The 17,370-nt window shown below is 45.0% G+C and overlaps 1 protein-coding gene across 3 annotated transcripts in view; it reads right to left on the bottom strand.

The window, feature by feature from the left end:
- The window catches only part of LOC142584939 (tetraspanin-33-like), a 41,553-nt gene that overhangs the window by 16,573 nt on the left and 7,610 nt on the right, over window positions 1–17,370 (bottom strand). The window contains exon 3 of one of the 3 annotated variants that reach the window (XM_075695301.1): window positions 7,539–7,608. The exons of the other annotated variants lie outside the window; for them this stretch is intronic. Coding sequence (XP_075551416.1) covers window positions 7,539–7,578 — 40 coding nt within the window. The 5' untranslated portion in view covers window positions 7,579–7,608. The remainder of the gene's footprint in view (window positions 1–7,538; window positions 7,609–17,370) is intronic. 3 annotated transcript variants of the gene reach the window in all.

Below are 17,370 nucleotides of genomic sequence, written 5' to 3'. Positions count from 1 at the left end.
ACTGCACAAGGCCCCGAGCCACGCAAATACCTTTGTTGAAAAGGAGCTCTATGTTTCCATCCGCTATGCCTTCGCGGTCGAAAAATCTTTCATTCTCCACAAGAACCATTATACTGCATCGTGGCGGCACAGTTGGGTCATCGTCAACGACGCGCAGTGCAGCGGGACGTCGCTCCTCCGATTCTTCCACAGGTATAGCTTGTTTTGTCGCGAAAGATACACTGGACCTACGTAGGTTAATTACGGCGCCGTTAGCTTGTAGAAAATCCATTCCCAATATAAGTTCCCGTGAACATTCTGGCAGTACAATAAGGTCATAAACGTAAGTGAAGCCTTTTATCGTAAGTCTTGCGGTGCATCGGCCAAGGGGCGTAATAAGATGGCCGCCTGCCGTGCGTATCTGCGGACCAGTCCACTTCGTCACAACTTTTTTAAGGTGCTTCGCCATCTTGAAGCTCACTACCGAATAATCAGCGCCGGTGTCGACTAAGGCATTCAGCTTGCATCCGTCTATTATCAACCGCAAATCTGACGTAATCGTTTCGTTCCTGCACCTGTAGACTGTAATTATGTCGTCACCGCACTGGAATCGCGTTGGAGGATCTTCGTAACTCTGGTTATCAGCGGCTTCACCTCCACAGGTCGCTTGCTTCAGTTTTCCTCGTGTGGGCTTGGTGAACGACGCCTAGGCAGTCTTGGAGACGCGCGTGGGCTAGTCGATCGACGGTGATTGTGGTTGACGTTGGCGAGGAGTAACGGGGCTTTGGCGCGTCGACAAGTATTCTTCGATCTCCGCTGGCCGTTCACCGTTTCGAGGGCATGGTGCGCTTAAGGGAAAACCCCTTAACCCAACTTGACGGTACGGGCAGAACCTATACAGGTGACCCGCTTCTCCGCAGTGGAAACACAGAGGCCTGCGCTCGTGGTCACGCCAGACGCCACTTTTCCAGGGCCTTTGTTACACAAAATGAGGTGCACTACGCGCTGGAGGCGTATAGGCAGCCGGTGGTTCCAGTAGACGAGGTGCACTGCGCACTGTCGGCGGGTAGGGAACGGTCGTCGCAACTGCTCCACTACTGTGTACCGCGGGTTGCCTGAGTACGTCGGCGTACGTTGGGGTGCGCCGCGTCGGCCGTGGCTCACGCTCTTGATCCCGTATGACATTCCCGATTTCGTCCCGGACAACGTCGACGTAGATAGTGCAGCTGGAGCCTTGGGTATCTGCAACTTGTTGAGCTCTTCCCTGATGACTGACCGGACAAGCTCCCGTAGGGCTTCCAGGTCGTTTGGCAGGCCTCCAGGGAAGACATGGACAGGTGCGCAGCTTGCCTCACTGTTGTATTGCCGAGCCCGCTGTTCCAGCGTCTTTTCGATGGTCGTTGCTTCACATCTGAACTCGGCGACCGTGCGCGGTGGGTTGCGGACAAGAACTGCGAAGAGTTCCTGCTTTACTCCACGCATGAGATGGCGCAGCTTCTTATCTTCACTCATGGTGGGATCAGCACGCTTGAACAGGCGGGACGTGTCCTCGATGTACATCGCCACGTTCTCGTTTGTGAGCTGGTTCCTGGCTTGAAGTGCGATTTCCGCCTTTACTTTACGATCCGTGCCGGCGTACGTTGCTAGCAGCTGTCGGCGAAATTCCTCCCAAGAGGTCAAAGAAGGTTCGTGGTTTTAATACCACGTTTTTGCGAAGTCTTCCAACGCGAAATATACGTTACGGAGCTTCTGTCTCTCATTCCATTCATTAAAGTTCGCCACTCTCTCGAACAGTTCCAACCAATTTTCCACGTCTTCGAACGAGTCACCATGGAATGTTGGCGGCTTGCGAGGTTGGCTTACGACTCGCTGTGCCGGTTTTACCTGGGTAGTCATTGTGGCGGCGTCCGTTGTGGGAGTTTCTCTTGGCAAGAAGAGAAGAGGGCCGAATTCGGGCGAGTCACCTCGAAGACGGCGGCTGGTCCGCTGGTGTATAGGTGTCAGTTCCACGGGATGGACTCGCGGGTTGTCGGGGCTACGCTGACTTCGACTCATACCCCGCACCTCCACCAGAAATGTAACGATGTTAGTAAAACAAGGAGATTTATTAAAGGCGAACTTGTGCCCACAAGTAAATGTCACTGCGGTCGTGCAGAAATCCGCAGCATTCGCGTTCTCCAACTGGGCTCGAACCGTCTTCCTCTTTCTCCTCGCTTGACGCCTCGTGCGCGTGGCGCATGCGAGCCGGGTCCAACTGGCTGCCCGTGCCACGAAGAACGCTGCCTGTTGTTGCTGAACAACACCACTGTACGGCGTGCCATTGCCCAATGCAAAGGGCGCGCAACTTGAATGTCACCAAGTTTGTCGTGGCAATATAATTGAACGGTCGACGCATCGGAATGGATTTCACCGATCGTCGTGGCGAGGAAGAAGGACGGTTCAATTAGGTTGTGTGTGGACCTACGTGAAGTGAACAAGGCAGTAATTGCCGATACTTTTCCTCTGCCTAACTAACCGTAGGAACGTGCTTCTCTAAGCTCCATTTAGCGTCGGCATACCACCAGCTAGAATCGACTCCGGAAACTCGGGGACTAACCACCTTTATCACACACGAAGGGTTGTTTTGTTTTAAGAGAGTGTGTCCTGACCTTGCATCTGCCCCTTCAGCCTTTCAGAGAATGATGCAGCATATTTTGAAGGATTGTAAAGGTTTACTTTGTTACATTGATGATGTGATTGTGTGGGGCAAGACACGTGAGGAACACCACAAGAATATACACCAGGTGCTAAAACGCATCAGTGATTGAGGTTTGAAGCTCAACCAGAAATGTACATTTGCTGTTTCAGAACTATCCTTTTTAGGGCATACAGTGAGCTCCAAAGTGCTCACACCATTGCAGTCTAAGGTTGACGCTATTGTCAAAGTGCTTGCTCCTCACGATGTTGCCACTTTGAGGTCATTTTTGGGTCTCACTGGTTACTATGCTCGGTTTGAGCCGCGATTTGCTGATCTCGTCGAGCCGCTTAGAAGGCTCCTGTGGTCTAGTCAACAGTTCACGTGGGATGATGGGGCGGAGTGTAGCTTCCAGCTTGTTAAGACAGGTTTGTCTTCAAGCCCAGTCATACAAATGTTTAACCCAGACCTTGACGTAATTGTTACGACAGATGCTTCTTATAAGGGAGTGGGAGCCCTTCTTCAGCAACTCGATGGTGACAATGTCCGCACGGTGGCCTTCGCATCGCGTGCCCTCACTCCTGCTGAGCGGAAGTACTCCGCCGGGGAACGCGAGGCCCTTGCTTGTTTCTTCCCGTGCGAGCGTTGGCACGTCTGCTTGTGGGGTAGAAAATTTTTGTAGCGTGCGGACCATCAGGCACTGGTGACGTTACTTTCGGCTGCCGGTACAGGTCACCGACTTTTGCGTATATCCAGATGGTCAGCTCGACTTTTCTATTATAACTTCGACATAGAGTACCAAAAGGGATGGCAAAATGTCGTGGCCGAAGCGCTTTCACGCCTACCTTTTGACTGTGATTCGCACCAGACGATGCAGGAAGAAATTGTGTCCGTTGTATTAGAGTGCCTAACAAAGGAATGGCTGCAGGTGGCCACTGCTGCAGACAGCACACTGCAACAGGTTGCTGTACACGTGGTACGTGGTTATGCGCCTAGGCGATGTTGTATCCTTCTTTATTGTTTCAGTTTCGTTTCTTTCAGTGTACATATTGTCGTCGTCATTCAATATGATTTCCTATATAAGTGGCTTTACTGTGACGAATAAAGGAATGTATATACTGCGCTTGTGGTCCAGTGTCATGCGTCTGGTCTGAGCCAGACACCACAAAGGGTTACCGCATCTCTCAAGTAGGGTCGATCAGATTCCTAGGACTAGCTATTCAAGAGATTCAGATTCAATTTCAGAATCAGATTCAAAATATTCAGATTCAAGAAATAGTGGCACGAGCGAAGAATGTGCCATTAGGCTCATTCACGTTTTCGTCCCTTGTCTTATTACTTAGGTTGCAGCTATGCTCGATTGGAAGAAAAGAGAAGGGAAATGCCTCGATACCAATACCTGTCGAATCTTCAAGGTAGCTCTGGGGCTACCGTTCAGCACATTCACTGAGCGCTTTTCGAAACAAGGAGCACACAATGCTCTTGCTGAAATCGCTAAGGCTGGGCGCGCAGCGCAAGTCTTGCGGTTGTGAGGCACCCGAGTGGGCAGGGACATCCTGGTCACTCAGGGGAATTTTTACTGAGCGCGAAAAGGATAACGTCAGACATCTTAACAAAGAAATCAGGGACGCGATTGTGGTTCGTTCCTTTCCCAGTTTCCCAGGAACGTCCACACCATCCTTAACCAAGGGAGAAGGCTCGCCCACGCGAAGGCTCTTCTTGCCGAGGCTGCTACGGATGCTGTTTTCGTAGATGCCGTCCAGGTGGTCGCTCGCGATGTTTTTCGGCAGCCGTAATAGACGTCGAACGAGCCTGCAATGCACTCTAGTTACAGCAAGAATCCGGAGGTTGTCGAACAAATGACCATTGCAATAGCTCTGCTAGATCCGCAGCGCTCGGCAATCTATGATAATTTTCGGACAGCCACTCGCGCTTTTGCTATGGGAGTGGTAGATGCGAAGGTTTCCTAAGTTGCTCGAAGGTAGATCCATCGGTCTCCACTCTATAGTTTGGTTCCCAGCCCATACTGGCGATTTCGCGGGAGGACAGCGGAACGCGAACGAATCCTCCCATAGGGCCACCCGAGGATTTGCCAGCAGCGCTTCTCTGCAGACCCCCTCGCCTTTTCCTCAGGCGTTTAAAGATCAGCTTCAGAGATCACCTCAGCAAGTGCTTCAATTTAGGACGTAGAGAATTCTCTCTTCCAAACAAGAAACTTAATAGGGCGCAGTCAGTCACTCTCCGATTACTACAGACGAACTCGTACCCCATTCATTTACGTATGAGACCCAATTGACCCGGACTACAACGGATCATTAAATTGTGCACATTGTGGTGGAGATTTGAACTTGGGACACATTTCGCGGGGATGCGCGAGTGCGACGACGCTCTTAGGAACAGCAAGCTACAAGACCAACTCTTGGCTGGCCAGAAGGCTCTGCAAAGCGGCGCAGAACCCAGAGCTCCCGGTCCCGACGTGGGAGGGGCTCTCTACACCTAGACGAACATTCAGGTGTCTTTCAGGGCCCTTTTCGGAAATAAAGTTTCACCACCACCACCATACAACAGAAAGAACAGAATACGTTTCAATAACGAAAAAACTCAAAACAATTGCCGGAACAATCAATAAGGCACTCGATACCCTCCTCGATAATACGCTACGGTCGAGGACACTCGCCGAGCGAGAAACGAGGTGCGACGTACGAAGCGGCAGGAGGAAGGCGTTTGACCGCGAGTGCTGCTTTCCCTTGCTGGGAGGTTGCAACGTGAAGTCGAAGAGAAACGTCGATGGTGCGAGTCTCACCACGCTATACCAGCGCTTGCCACGCCTTTACATCACAGTGCGGCTCGTTATGTGCTGCGAGAAATCTGACCCCTCCGATCGCATTACCATGTGCATTACCAAGTGTGCAGCAGTCTTTTGCCTTCACGTGTTAAAGGAGTGTAACCTTGCCGAACTTTTCTTTTTCTAATAAGGAAAATATAACACCTTCGGCTATGTTTTAAATAGATTCGCCAACTTGTCTACGTCAAACGTGCTGGCACTTGTGATAATGCAAAGCTTACAAAATGCTTCAATCAAAGCGTGCAAGCTTTTTCTGACGACAGAACCTTTTGGCAGCGGAGCTGTTAAAGGGTACTTTTCCCACTACTCTGTCCGCGTGTAGAAAAAAAAATCCCGAAGATAGTGCGAGGCCAGGCCCACACGCGGAGGAGGTGATGCAGGCGTTAAGCACACGTTTTTTACAGGTTTTCTTTTTAAAGACCTGTAGGAGTTGCTTTGTTGCTTTGTGCTGTAGCCGGATGGATAAGTTTTTCTTATTTAGTATTTTCTTTGCGTTGCAAAGAAAATAATAAATGAATACATAAATACGAAAATACTAAATTGCAAACAGGTTTTTTAGGAAGTACATGAAAAAATTTTTCAGGGATAATACACTGTTTGTAAATGTTTGCAATATATTCTTGGCCAATAGTCGTCAGGATGATACTAGGAAGTTATTTCGATGTATAAAGGTGGTTCACAAATAGTGGCTTCACCGTTTTTAGGAAGTAGAATAAAATTTTATTCAGACAGAATAAAAGGGTAAGCTGGCAATACATATCCGTGACAACTAGTTGAAAGGATGTTACGAGCAAGCTTTTAGGATGTATAAAGGTGGTTACTAAATAGTCGCTTCACAGTTGACACGTTCTACCAACAAAAGATAATAAGCAGTTGGTAAGAATTTAATCGACATTTTATATCTATTTGTCCAATTTGACCAATAGTCGGCAGGATGCTGCTGGGAAGTTGTTACGGTGCCTAAAGATGGCTTATTCAATGTCAATAGGTTCTAGTAACTTTCCTCTAAAAACAGTTCATTCAATGTTACTAAACATTTTTGTAAGAGTTGGCATCAGCTACAGAAGTTGTCCGACGAGCAGCATTGTTAGACCGAATTGTTATTTCTATCTGTTACTATTTTTTATTCTTATTTTATGTTATTTTTTAATTTTTTATTTGATAAATACTGCCAGCCTTCAGAGAAGGCCGTAGGCAGGAGTGGAGAGTACATATGAAGAAATGATCAAAAATAAGAAGACAGGAACACATTACACAAGGATCGCACTACGCACTGAAAAGCAACGAAAGACCGATAGTTTGCACGTCGCTTGCATACAAACCCGTGCTACAGATATAACATTGTACAATGATATATTGACAGAGTGCTTGAGAAGGAAAAATTAAACCCGAACACGGACAATTCAAGCTGCGCATGCGCGTCACTCGATACGACAAACTGCTGTAATTCATCACTTATCGAAGCATTTTGCGGAAGAACCATAGCATATGTCGCGAGATGATAAGTGTCGCTGAAAATCGAAGGCTGATGGAAATATAAAGCACTGAGGAATGACTGTATGGTGGGTTTCTCGACAATGTGTGCACGGAGCCGGTTCCATTCCCGAATAGTTCGAGGAAAAAATTAATTCCTGAAGCAATCGGTTCTGCAGGCGAATTCTTCAACTTTTTTCGAGTGATTTCCTCGTGTGGAACGACGAGTCACCTGTTGAATGTACTATTCCTTATTGATACGCAGGTTATCAAGATATATTAAATACATATATTTCAACCTATCACGATGACGTCTTAGTTGAAGTGTTTCTAAATTAGCTTTTTCTAGCAGCTGAGTCGGAGGTGTGTGCCAGCTGCATGAATTAAAGACGAATCTTATCGATTTTCTTTGGACACTTTCGAGTTTTCTTATATTTCCTTCAGTAAATGGGTCACATAAGACGGAAGCATGTTCAAGAATCGGTCTAATAGTTGAGCATTCAACTATTACCTGTGGAGCATTCACATTTTTGCTGAGAGAGAGTAAATGTTTAATTCGAGACTCACCAATAAAGAGTTTGGAAGTTGATGCAATTTTGGTGCGCATTCATATCCCATCGTAGGCGTTCTCTTTTTTCTACGCAAGAAATTCAGTGGACATTACAATTGAGGACGCCTTAACTTCTAGTAAAGATGCTACTTCTCATACAATTTATAGTTTTTGCTGAGGCTTACGATGAATTCCACCTGCCCCTTTACTGTTTGAAGTAACTATATTTTTGTTAAATTGTATCTTCATTATTTTCTCGTCAGTAGTTCTTCAAATAATATGCCGTAACTTTATATGTTTTCTAGTCATTAATATTAATTTCTTCCTTCTATTTAAATTACTGTTGTCCATTCACTTACCGATTGTTTCGTTTCTCAATTATGACACTTATAGTTGGCGGTCTCATGTTGGGCACACTTCTTTTCGCGTGTTTAAACGTACTTTTTCTATGTACACTTTTGCTCTTGAGCCCCATTTCGTACATACTTTTCCCTCAAAGCTGCCATGTGCATGCCCAACTGCTGCTCCGAGCGAGCGTGAATAAATCGTATTATATATATATATATATATATATATATATATATATAATGAAGAAAGAGAATACGACGTATGTTGAATAAGCGCAGTATATTTGACTGACGTGTCGGCTGGTGGACCGGCCTTAGCTTAGCTTAGCTATTTAAGAGCTGTGACACAAAATGTGGGATTCAGAGAACAAACGAAACAATTGACGTATATTCACGGAGTCCTTTACCTCAATAAATTTATACTTCGCAGAATAACACTGCTCACTATTTCTACGTATGAAGCGAACGTCTAAGTTTGAAAGTTTAAGACTGCGGCTACGACGTCATTTCTTCGTGGTTCTATCACACGTAGTTACGTCGTGGTAATAGCTTTGACGTTCAGGAAATACGAAGAAGCAACATGTGCCCGTAGCAAAAATACTTATGCAACATCGAAACGGGTAAGGGTTAGTTGTAATTCAAAAGGTCGCATGTGCGCGGAAGCCTTCAGAGCCCTTTTTAGCTATACTTCAGAAGAAACAGGCGGATAGAACAAAACCGTGCCGAGGAAGCTTGCACTCAGAAACTGTTTCTTTTTTTACTGCCGCAATGGGTCGCGATTCAGCTCTCACAGCAAATACGGTGTCTTAAAACACGAAATTAAGGTAATTAGGAGAAGCACAGAAACACGATGCTCTTTTTGGTCCTGGTTCTCAGTTATTTTCGGGTCGGCACACACCGTAATAAATATCAACTTACAAGCCCAGCAACATGCAGTTACACACACACAGACCATAGCCCCCTGCTTCTAAGCCTATACAATGAAAATATAGTAGTATTTCCTGCTGAGTAAATAGGTGAATGTTTAAATAATAGGGAAATTGGCCTGAAAACCACGATAACACAGATGGGAAGATCAAGTACCAATCCTGTCTTCACATCCTCTCCTCTCAGTAAATGTGCGACGTCGTGCTCAGCTGCAGAACGCCATTTAGGATTTGCGCAGTTGAATAAGCAATACTGCGTAACACTGAACATGGAATATCGCAACACATGTATCACTTGGTCCAAAGAGTCGCCGACAACATGTTTTGGTCACATACAGCCATACTTCACCGGATTACAATTCAAGCTTGCCTAAGGCTAGTCGCGCCACTTAATACTCGAGAGCCCATTATTCAGCCTACATTGTCAAATTAGCTGTAAATTTAAAGAAAAGTTTGCCAATCTCTCTGTGCGGCGAAATAAATTTTCTTTCCTTGTTAATTTCGCACCTGTAAATCAAGTTGGATTCAAATATAACCATTTCATATTATCGTAGCTGCATCGACAACTATAAAATAAGACGTCAGAGTTTATTTTTCCTTACAAAAACGGTGTTTTTGAGTCTACATGAGGTACGACGCGCTTTATGCGATGCTGCTTTGATGCCCCACACCACATCGAAAATGGCTGCCCTTTTAGTCGACGCATGTGTGCATTGCTCCCTTTATTCTTTTGCAACACTTAAGAAGTGAGCGTTTTTCTCTTCAAGAACATTACAAAGAGTGCATGACGTATTGTTCTACCCGATACTTTCGGCGTGTACATGCTAGAAGAAGACTGCCATGCCCGCAATGAAGTTTCAGGCGGGCAGTGACCAAATTTAGCTACTACTGGTTCCGTCATTTCGGCCGACATTGCGATTTGGGAGAAGACGTCTGACAGTGGTCTTAAATTTAGCTTTAGTATTTTGTTATAGCACACTTAGGGCTAATCACTATGTTTAATTAATGGCTTGCCTATTCTCCCTTTTCGGTATGTATTAGCTTTTGCGGTGGCTGCGAGAAGGAAAAAAGAGGTCGTTGTTCCGCAAATGAACCTGTATTTTCTGTGAACGTACGTTCTCTCATTTCTACCATCACTGTTTAACTAATTATTCTGCTATTGTGGATTTATTTTTTATCTTATTTGATTGCGTTCCTTTCAGAGCACGGAGTTATGTCACGCGCTGAAACTATCAGCTTCGTGCCGGGCCACCTGTGCAAGTTGGCACCGTTCCAGCCGCACCGATGACGTCGCCAGCAGCTCCGCTCGACTCTTATTATCTATAGTCATCGTACTGGCAGCGCCAAGTCTGTGGCATATGGGGTGTTTCACGTCCAAGCCTTGTGGTGGCGCCACCATCGAAACGACGACAGCGCACCTCCGGCAACGGTAATCGAAACGACAGCTAAGCCTTTATTATGTAAACTTTATTTGCAACGCATCAAGCCAACACGCATAGAAAAACATTTCTATCTCGAATTATAAACTTTTCGAAGCAAATTCAGCTTAAACGCTGAAAATTTTTATAACGTGACTTCTCGAAAGGTTAACTGCAAGAGAGAGAACAGGCATTCTTGACCAGAAGACGATCAGTCGCGACAGAATTCGTCCTTGTGAAAGCTACGTGTCTCTGCTGAAACAAGAGGCGTTGGCTCAAATCAACTTGCAGTTTATGAATATTGTGAACAAAGTGGCGTGACATCTTCAGCTGCAGAAGTGGAAGAACTGTTGGAACATAGCAGCGTGCGACGGCTTTATGTGGCCGGATGTATTTCTTCATTCAGCGGCTGATAGCTTGTGTTCAGCAGAACAATACCTCGTTTACTAGATGCCCACCGCGTTGCTCGCTTTCCCATTGTAGCGGCGGTTCTCTTAGTTGAGCATAAATTCCGTGAGGCGGCGCTCGTTGCCTTTTCAACTTCCGGCAGATGTGGCAACAGAGGCTAAGGCTTCCGCCGGCGCGTTATAGGAGCGGGCGTCTGTTAGCGAGCGTTATCGCGCGCCTCCGAGACCGTGACAGATGTCATGGTAATCTCAGAGGCAGCAGCACGTGACCTAAGTTGCAGGCGTTCGCCATAAGAGGCGCTCGTTGCCTTTTCGCGGAGACGAGAAAAGGGAGAGGGCACGGAACCGAGTTTACCGGACAACGCGGCAGGCATCTAGTAAAGGAGCCATTGACCAGAAATGTGTGGCGAGACTGTACGTAGTATTATATTGCACATAAACAACTATGCATGTCGCGCACCAGTATATTTTCTAAAGCTTTTTTATTTCATGTAAACATCGATGACGTTAGAATAAAGCTGTTTATTGGCAGCAAGTTAGTTTGATTAGCGTCGTGATATCGTTTGTCCTATGCAGCATTGCTAACCTGCAAAGGTATATGTACCAGTTAAGTCTGAGTCCTATATATATATATATATATATATATATATATATATATATATATATATATATATTGCGCTATACCTAACCAAAGCAAGCAGCCAGCGCAACAGCACTTGGCCACCGCTACGAAACGGGAACATAACTGGCGTGTTGTTTGTGTGAAGGCCGGTAAAATCTTAGCACAAAAAACGGAAACATCTAATGTTATTCAAATTGGCAGCAAGGCAGATGTACAAAAGATGTGCGAGTAGTCGCTCCTACAACAAGATTTCATTGATTTGTTTCATATCTTGCTTTCGCCATGGGAATGGTTTCACCAAGAGACATCATAAAGCCGAATTCTCGCGATTACCCTTCATTTCTTCACTGCAACGCATAATTAGCTAGGCACAAGCATGACGAGTTGATCGCACTTCTTGGTGACTTCCCGTTTCTATTTGACAGTGTAATGATAACGAAAACGTGGTATAGATGAGACGAACTTTTTTCGAATGTCTGATTTCGAAACCTTTTATTTGAACCGTTCTGATAGGTGTGGCGGGGGTGTATTACAGCTTGTAGCTGATCAAATTTCATGTAGCATGCTTCCAGCTTACTCTGCATTGACAACATATTGCGAAGTGTTAAGTCTAGAATCGCACAAGTGTGTTTTCACTATTGGCTATCGTCCCCCTAGCGGCGACATTGAGAATGTTTTTGTGTTTCTTGAAAGATCGTTGTGCTCTATCAGCACAAATCACTTGCGATTTGTCACTGGCGGCGATTTCAGTATTAATCTTCTAGTAAATACGCCGAAGTCACGAAGATTGCAGATTCTTCTTGATTTTTTCTGGTGCAGAAACGTAACTACGGCCCCCACACGAACTTGTACCAATTCCAAAAGCTTGCTTGATTTGTTTATCACAAGTAGCTCGAACGCCTATGTGCAGTCTGGTGTAATTGAAGGAAACATAGGAGATCACTCGCCCGTGTACATGATATTTAAGGTTAATCGCGCATTTTGGAAGTGTCATCGTTCTGAGCCACTCCAGATTCAAGCAATGAATCAGAAAACCCTAGAAAATTTTCGCACGGAAATAAGCTTCAGCTCTGTACTTAACTGAACAGACGCAAATGAAGCATATAATATATTTATCCATACACTTTTAAAAGTTTACGAAGTTCGTTTCCCGTACAAAAAAATAAAAAATCGACAAATATTAGGAAACATTGGCTTATTGATGAATGCCTCAGAATTATGCGCGAAAAAAATTTCTTAAGACTCGGAATCCTGCGGACTTCACATCCTTTAAAAAATACAGAAACTCTAAATGAATTATTGAGAAATGCGAAGAACAGACATTATGAAAACGTTTTTAATAGAGCGGGAACTAGGAGTGATGTCGTTTTGCGTGTAGTATATAGACTTCTATTGCCGGAACCTCATAATAGGCAGGAATTAGAGCTGACAATTGATAAGAAAGCAATTAGTGGTGAAGAATTAGCTCACACATTTAACAAACACTATGTTTTTAACCCCAAGCACGCATAATATAAATGCGACTTCCTTTCTGGGTACTCGGAGTGCTTACAGAGCTTTTTTTGATCCTGCTGCACCAGAAGTATGCTCGACCTTTATGTCCTTAAAAAACAGCCCATCGCGCGATATAGATGGACTGCAGATTAAACCCATCAAATTTGTGCTTGATCTTTTCTTACATGTGCTTGCTCACATGTTTAACATTTCCTTATTAAACGGCGTCTTACCTGAGAAATTGCAACATGCAAAAGTAATTGTTAAATTTAAATCCGGAAACAAAAGCGGGCTAACAAATTATAGGCCAATATCTATACTTCCTGTAATTTCTAAGGGTCACGAAAAGATCATTTGCACGAGAATTAAGTTATTTTGTGATAAACATAGCATCCTAAATGATATGCAGTTTGGTTTCTGGCAGGGAATGTCTGCACAGCTTGCCTTCGATTCGGTTAACTATGCTTCCCTATCTTCAAAATTAAACCATTATGGCTTTCACGGGATTCCCCTTAAACTTCTGAAACTATATCTTGAGCACAGAAGGCAGTGCGTCGAAATTGGATCAAAACTTTCATCAGCAAGACAACTAACACAAGGTGTTCCACAAGGAAATGTACTCGGACCGATTTTATTTAAGATTGATATTAATGACATAACTAATATTAGTGAACATGCACAATTAATATTCTATGCGGATGATACTAGCCTCTTTTACAGATCACTTGATATTGCCGCAACTTACAAATATGGCATATAAAACTTCAAACTTATTGCAAAGGTGGAGTTACCTAAACTTATTAGCAATTAATGTGAATAAAACTAAGGCTGTGTTGTTTATACGCCACCAAAAACAAGCAAACTACAATACTGTTCTTTACCTCGGCACAGAAAGGATAGACTTAGCTGATAATGTCAAAACGTTAGGCATAATTTTTAACAAACATTCAATTTGGTATACACACGTTGAGCGTATTATGTCCCCTTTGGCGAGAGCATGTGGCATACTCTGTCGATTACGACAGATACTGCCGTCTCAGGTAAAACTGAAGTTATATAACAGTCTGTTCCTTGCACATGTTAGATATTGTAATCTAGTGTGGCGTACGACATCGCAAACAAACATACGAAGTTTAAAAACATTGCGAACGAAAACTGTCCGATAGGTTGTCAAGGCACTGTTTGATGCACATACACTCGAGATATTTCGTGCTCCCAATGTGCTTCCTTATGAATATTCTTATAGTTATGACCTTGTCTTAAAAATAGAAAAAATATTTTCGGTGCAACAACAATGTTTTCATCAACTTGTGCAACTTAGTCAAATCAAAGGACGCGTTATACCAATTCAGAAAACAGAGCCAGTGGGCGTTAACTTTCATCAGAACTAATTATGGTTTCAAGCGATTGCAGTACTAGGTGCCGAGAATATTAAACGTGATACATGCTTCCCATACCAAACTAAATGCTAGTATGACAAAGGCACTAAAATTATATTTAAATAACAATGGTCAAATTTTATAAATGATAAAGTATGCCATATGTTTTTTTTTATTCTTTTAAATGATGTTATTCTTTTAGCATGTTCCGAATATCACTTTTCCATTGTTCCGCAATTCTTTTCTTTTCTTTTTTTTTTGTTCCGCTGAACATTGTCGTTACGTTCTGAGTAGAATAGTTGGTATATTTAGGTGTATTTTTTCAGGTTTGCTTATCATTTGGGCATGATCTTTCTTCCTCCACTTTTTCTGGATTCACATGTATGCCTACATGTGCAAATGCAAATATATATAGATGCTGGGTTGGAGTAGATACGCATGTGAATATATGTATATAGATGAGATAAATGTTCTGATATGAATATCAATGTCTGTATAATATACAATTGTTTTGTACATTTGTAACAGATTCTATTTTTGCATATGCTGCAACTGTTCGTCAAAGACAGGACACAGGAACCTCGTCAAGCTGCGATTGTGCAGCTTTTTGTTTCTGCCCTTGCATTTTCTTTGGCTGTAGAAAGGAAAATGCGAAATAAAGTTCAAAGTTGAATGTTGAAAGACGATGCCGGTGTCGGTCGCCTGCTGTACGGTACTCCTCACAAGCGTCATTGCGCTTTCAATACACATTTAAATTTCTAAGCAACAAGAAATTATTAAGATTTAGATTGTAAGTGAATAATATTCAGAACATTAACTATTATTAGTAAGTAAAGATTTATCTGCTATCAGTGCATATTTTACCCAGCTCGAGCAGTGTATTGAGCATTTCGGATCGTTCTGTGATGTATATTTACCTCACGGCACGCTCCATACGCTGGCCAGGTTCGTTAGTGGCACTTTACAACCAGAAGGTTTTAGCCGTGACGAGCAACGCGTCAAGTTAGTTTTGGTATTTATTAGTCAAGTATTTTGGTATTTATTTTAAGACGCCTTCAGAGGCGTATGAAGAAGGCCCAGATTCCACCTGGGCCTTGTTCCCTACAATGCGTCTGCGCCATCACTAGCCGTGGCGATTATGTTGCCCTTCGCGAAGCAAGCGTCCGTGGGCAGACGCTTGTAGGTAGAAACTTGATGCTTAAATTAAATGTGTGCGCAGTACTGTTACATCCATTCAATACGTATGTATTTGCTCAAGAATACAAAAAATTTGGAGGGCGCTTAAGCTTCCCCTTCAAGAGTGGAACGCGATAGCATTATCGCACCCCGTGCGCACTGCCTACTCAAACGATCTAAGCCAGCCAAACGTCGCGATCGGCACCTATAACCGGGCCGCGATGCGCCATGAAGGCGGACGCGATCATTGGGCGAGTGCCGCGCCAGGTGTCGGGGCAGCGCCGTAGATTGCGAGGAGATGGTCTTCTGTGTTTGCCGCAAGATGGCTTTGCGTGTGCGCAGAGCGCAGAAGAAATGTAGCGGAACCGTACTTCGCTACTCGTCAAACTGCGACTTCTGTAAGTTACATGGTCAGAATTACCTATATACACCGCAGTATGACTTTCTACGGCTCGTTTCTAAGGCAACACCGCATTCACTAGAGGCGATTTTGCACCGCTTTGAACGAACGAACTCGTGGCTGAGTGGTAGCGTCTCCGCCTGACGCTCCGGAGACCCTGGTTCGATTCCCACCAGCCCATCTTGCATGGCGTTTTTATTTATGAAGTGCCTTCTCGAATTAATCGCTCACTGCTAACGCCGCTGACGCCTACGCCGACGACACCGGCTTTTCTGCGATACAAGCTCCTTAACACTGTCGCGTTAAAACAACAACCAGCATCATTTGACCATAGAAACAACAGTGTGACTTCTTTTCAAACCGCATTCACCTGGCGTCCGAAGAAAGCCCAGATTCCACCTGGGATCCCCCGCAATGCGTCTACACCATCACGAGCCGTGACGACTCTGTCGCCCATCCCGAAGCAGCGAGAGTAGACATTTTATCAGAAAAATGGCTGTGAGTGTGGGAGGGACCCTTAGTCCGGGCTCCCTAGAACGATCTCAGCGAGAGCACAAGCCCCTTGAACGACAGAGCCAGGCAGACCTCGCGTCTCCTGTAATTAATTTTCTCCGCGTTGCTAAGCGCTGGTGGTGGTCGGTGTGGTTGCAGCTCATTACGACACATTGCCTGAGTTTTGTGCTGTTGACGCCACCTAACGGTGGTGTTAATGGGATGCGAAAAGTACTAGGCTGTGCCTTTTAGCTAATGGTCGACGAGTGGCTCGTACGTTTCGCGTTCTCCTTCACTGTTCGCGGGACCGTCCTGCGAAAGGCTTAGGAGCAGGTCACGGGAATGGACGAACACGCCGTTACAACGCGCGACGGTTCGCGTCACCGTACGCGCCGTCCATTAGGCGTTGCCTAGTGTCCAGCATGGGGCGAACATATTCGATCGTTATCCGGTCGCGGTGAATCTGTTTACCTCGATTTGTCGCGCGCCAATGGCATGCTCGACAGGAAGTAATGCGGATAGCAGGTATTTGTGTATAAAATGTGCCATAAATGACCTTTATATTGTTTTCACTACTTGGTGATGTTCCGTCGTCCCAAAAGCACGTTGAGACCCCGCATCTGGCAACCACCATTCGGCCTTGTTGAGCACTGGACGATAGATTAAACAATTTTGCTCGGTTTCAAGGAACATTTGTTTCAAGCGATGCGTAGGCCTAGCGTTGATTTTGATAGTTAGTATCGGCGTGCTTTCTTGAGGGAGGCGTCTGTTGCTCCAGCGTATCTGTACTTTTCAACGCATAATCCTCTCCGCAAGCATTTATGAAGAACATTTGTTGGTATGAGAGCCACATCGTCTGCATGCTGCACGATAGAGTGTGGCTTAGCGCCCGCGGAGCCTTGGCATGCCCGAAGCGAGGGAGTATGGAAGCCTCGTGGGTTGTCCGATTTTCTTCTGTAAATGGCATCTTCTATTCCTTTGACTCTGGAAGTCGCGGCTCTCGTACCCGGGTGGTCACGGGTCACGGCAGCTGCTACGAGCTGTCTGATACTGCGGCCTGGCACCGGGTGCTCCGACACTCTCCGGGACGGTGGGCGCCGCTGATTGGTATGCTCTATGCACCGAGAAGGGTAGGAACATTACAGAGCTGAGGCATCGTCGCAGCTGGCTGTTATGCGCCCATTTTGG

The sequence above is a fragment of the Dermacentor variabilis genome, chromosome 6 (genome assembly GCF_050947875.1).
Source record: "Dermacentor variabilis isolate Ectoservices chromosome 6, ASM5094787v1, whole genome shotgun sequence".
NCBI classification, from domain to species: Eukaryota; Metazoa; Arthropoda; class Arachnida; order Ixodida; family Ixodidae; genus Dermacentor; species Dermacentor variabilis.
Note: the sequence above shows the minus strand (reverse complement) of the source record. Positions and strands in the feature narration are given on the sequence as shown.